The 3,222-nt window shown below is 20.2% G+C and overlaps 1 protein-coding gene across 1 annotated transcript; it reads right to left on the bottom strand.

Moving 5' to 3' along the window:
* Window positions 1-1,360: 1,360 nt before the first annotated feature.
* On the bottom strand, window positions 1,361-2,566 carry PGO_003265 (variable surface protein; the record flags this gene model as incomplete). Its single annotated transcript, XM_028691281.1, has 3 exons — window positions 1,361-1,522; window positions 1,642-2,403; window positions 2,537-2,566. The coding sequence occupies 3 exons, from the start codon at window positions 2,564-2,566 to the stop codon at window positions 1,361-1,363; spliced, it is 954 nt and encodes a 317-aa protein (XP_028547082.1).
* Between the last annotated feature and the right edge of the window lie 656 nt (window positions 2,567-3,222).

The raw sequence follows: 3,222 nt of genomic DNA, 5'->3' as shown, positions 1-3,222 counted from the left end.
ATAAAAATTTAAAAAAATATATCTTCTGCTTGAATTATTCGAACTGAGAAAATATATATATATATATATTCATTATATATTATAATTTTTGATATACATTGATATTATTTTTTTAAATTTTTAATTTATTTGTAAAATTTTGATTATTGTATTAAAAATTATTTAATTCTATAATGCTATTGTTTAATCAATAACTACGTATATCAGGTTATGTATTTATATCCATTGAAGTGAGTGATTTATTTATGTAAAAAATTCATAACATAAAATGAAATTATATTTTTAAAATTCATAAACAAATTATATATATATATATAATATTAACACATATTTTTATTAGACTAATTTATGCAGAATCCTATATCATCCTTAAATTTTATATAATATTAGCATGCTCATTGTCATATATAATTTAAATGAATTAATCTTACACGTTACATTACCATTTATAATAATATTTCTAACTCATTGAAAACTTTAAAACATAAGCCATAAATGTAAAATTATCTTAAAATTATCTGTATAATTAAAATTACATATTCTATCCTTATATTTAAGTCTTTTTCACATTATTAAGAGTTATAAGAGACAAATTAACTGTCAAAAAATTGATATATTGAATGAATACATATCTAATCAATATATATATAGCTTATACATAAATATTTTGATAGGCATTTTAATAAAATATATTTCATTTTATATAAGCTAGAATGGATTTATTATTAAAACTCTATAGTATTTTATAGACAATTAAATGACTGAAAAATAACCCCTTGTTTAATACAATTTCCATAATTAATGAATAAGTTGTATTTTCTTATTGATGTTATCTTTTCATGAAAAAATAATTTTATTGAACAAATATATTTATTCTAATATATAAATATCTATTATTTATGAGAAATATATCAGTATAATTCTGTGGGATCCATTAATGTGATAACGAGGCATAATTATATCATTATATCTCCTATATTATATGATTAAATTAATTTAAATTATGCATATATATGTTAAATAAATATTAGATTTATTTAGACTATTATGTCTTATTACTTCATTTGAGTTAATCAACATTTTTGATAATTAATCTAAAGGAATATATTTTAATTATAACGTGGAATGTATAATGAATAATCTTGAGTGGCCATATACATTGCTCTAAGAAATTTATTGTGTGATATGTTTCATTTATTAGGTTCTTTATAATGTACATCCTTTTTAGGAAATATATAATACTTAACAATTATATTAAATATATACTAATTACTGTCAAAATTTCATAATATTTATAATTTATTACATATATTATTCAATGTCAATAAATGCATATGTTTTTATAATACCTTTTTTAATATTATTCCGCTGAGTTATATGATATACTGTGTTTATTTTGAATTACATTTTTTTGTAACTGTTCAAATGAATTCATTAATTCATAATGTTTTTTATATTTTCTATTCCGTATATTTTTTAACTTTCTTCTCCTTGGTCGTAAGTATGAACCATAAGCAGTATACTGACAATTAAAAAAAAATATGGTATTTCTATGATGAGTACATTAATTATATATTTATTATAAAATATATTATAAATATTTACTGTGTAAAATTTTTTTTAATTAAGTTTAATTTTAACATTATACAAGATGAACATAATTACTAATATTGCAAAAAATAAAAAACCCGTGCTTGTCCACGTTACTGGAGATTCAATATATCCTAATAATGCCTCTGATCTGGTCGCGCTTGCGTCAACTTTCCCCAAAGAAGAATTTAATAATTCACTTGTATTTTTGCAATTAGGTTGTTGTTCAAGAAGCTTATGAAATTTTAGTTTAAATTCATCTAGCTCTTCCTGGACAATATTCTTATAATCATATTTAACTTTGTGTGAAAATTCCTTATATTTTTCTGCACATTTTTTAACATATTCGCAATTATTGCTGTCCCTTTGAAAATTATTATAATGATCATATAATTCCCTAAACATTGCAAATATATTATATACATCGTCATTCATAAACGACACATATTCTTTACATACATCAGGTATTCCTACGCTTACATTTTTGTATGCATTTATAAGTTGATTATGAAGATCATCATACGATTGAACATTAGGATATTTATTCTTTGCTTCTCGTTTCAGCTCGTAGATATAAAAATTACAATATGGTTTTCTAGTATCTTCTTTCCTATTTTTTAATTCATGTAGATAAAGACCAAGTTTTACACAAGGTTCATAGAAACTATTCCATGTTTTAGCACTACGTTTAATTCTATTATTAATATCATTGCAAGGTTGATACAAATCTCTACTTACAGGACCCTTAATCATAATGCTTAAAAGAGAATTATAATAATCCTTACAATTAGGAAAAATATCATTAAATGACAACTAAAATTGATATAGTAGTGCATAAAAATGATTTCCATTTACAAGAAATATATTTTTCTTTCATTTTCATATGTAGAACAATTTTAATATGTAATAATATGAATTATAATTTTAATAATATCTAGAAACATACTTCAGCTTTCACTCCATGGCTGTTTCCCATTATATATTCTCAGCGTTTAGGGTTTAGTGTTTAGGGTTTAGATTTAATGCTTACGCTTCAGCTTTTTGTGTATATATATATTTACAATATATTTTTATTATTATATTTTTGATCTGGTATTCATATATATATATTTTTACATATCACAATCATTTTATATTTTTTTGTTCAAATTTTTTTATTGTGAAATTTATGATTTATTATATATTACTATTGGTTTATATAATAATTTATGTTACTAGAAATATGTATTGTTATGATTGTATTTGTTTACTATAATAATTATATTTATATTTTATATAATTGGTATTTAACATATGATGGATTTTTCATATTTTATTATTTATTTCTTTAATATACACAATTGTTATATTTTAATAATAATAAATGATATCTTGAATTTCATAGTGTCAGTAATTTTATATATAATTTTTTTTTGCGTTTTATTATTTCTTCTGTATATTATTATTTTTAATATTTCCATTCCAATTACATTAAATATACTGTATAATATGACCTTATGTATAATTACATTTTTATTCAATATCTATAGTCATATTATCTTAATATATCCAAAATTTAATGATCTTTTATTAATCCTTTATTTTTAAAGGAAATGCTCGATAATATTAGATATATTTTTTTCACTAGGAACT

Source organism: Plasmodium gonderi (assembly GCF_002157705.1).
Source record: "Plasmodium gonderi DNA, contig: Pgo-contig_394, whole genome shotgun sequence".
NCBI classification, from domain to species: Eukaryota; Apicomplexa; class Aconoidasida; order Haemosporida; family Plasmodiidae; genus Plasmodium; species Plasmodium gonderi.
Note: the sequence above shows the minus strand (reverse complement) of the source record. Positions and strands in the feature narration are given on the sequence as shown.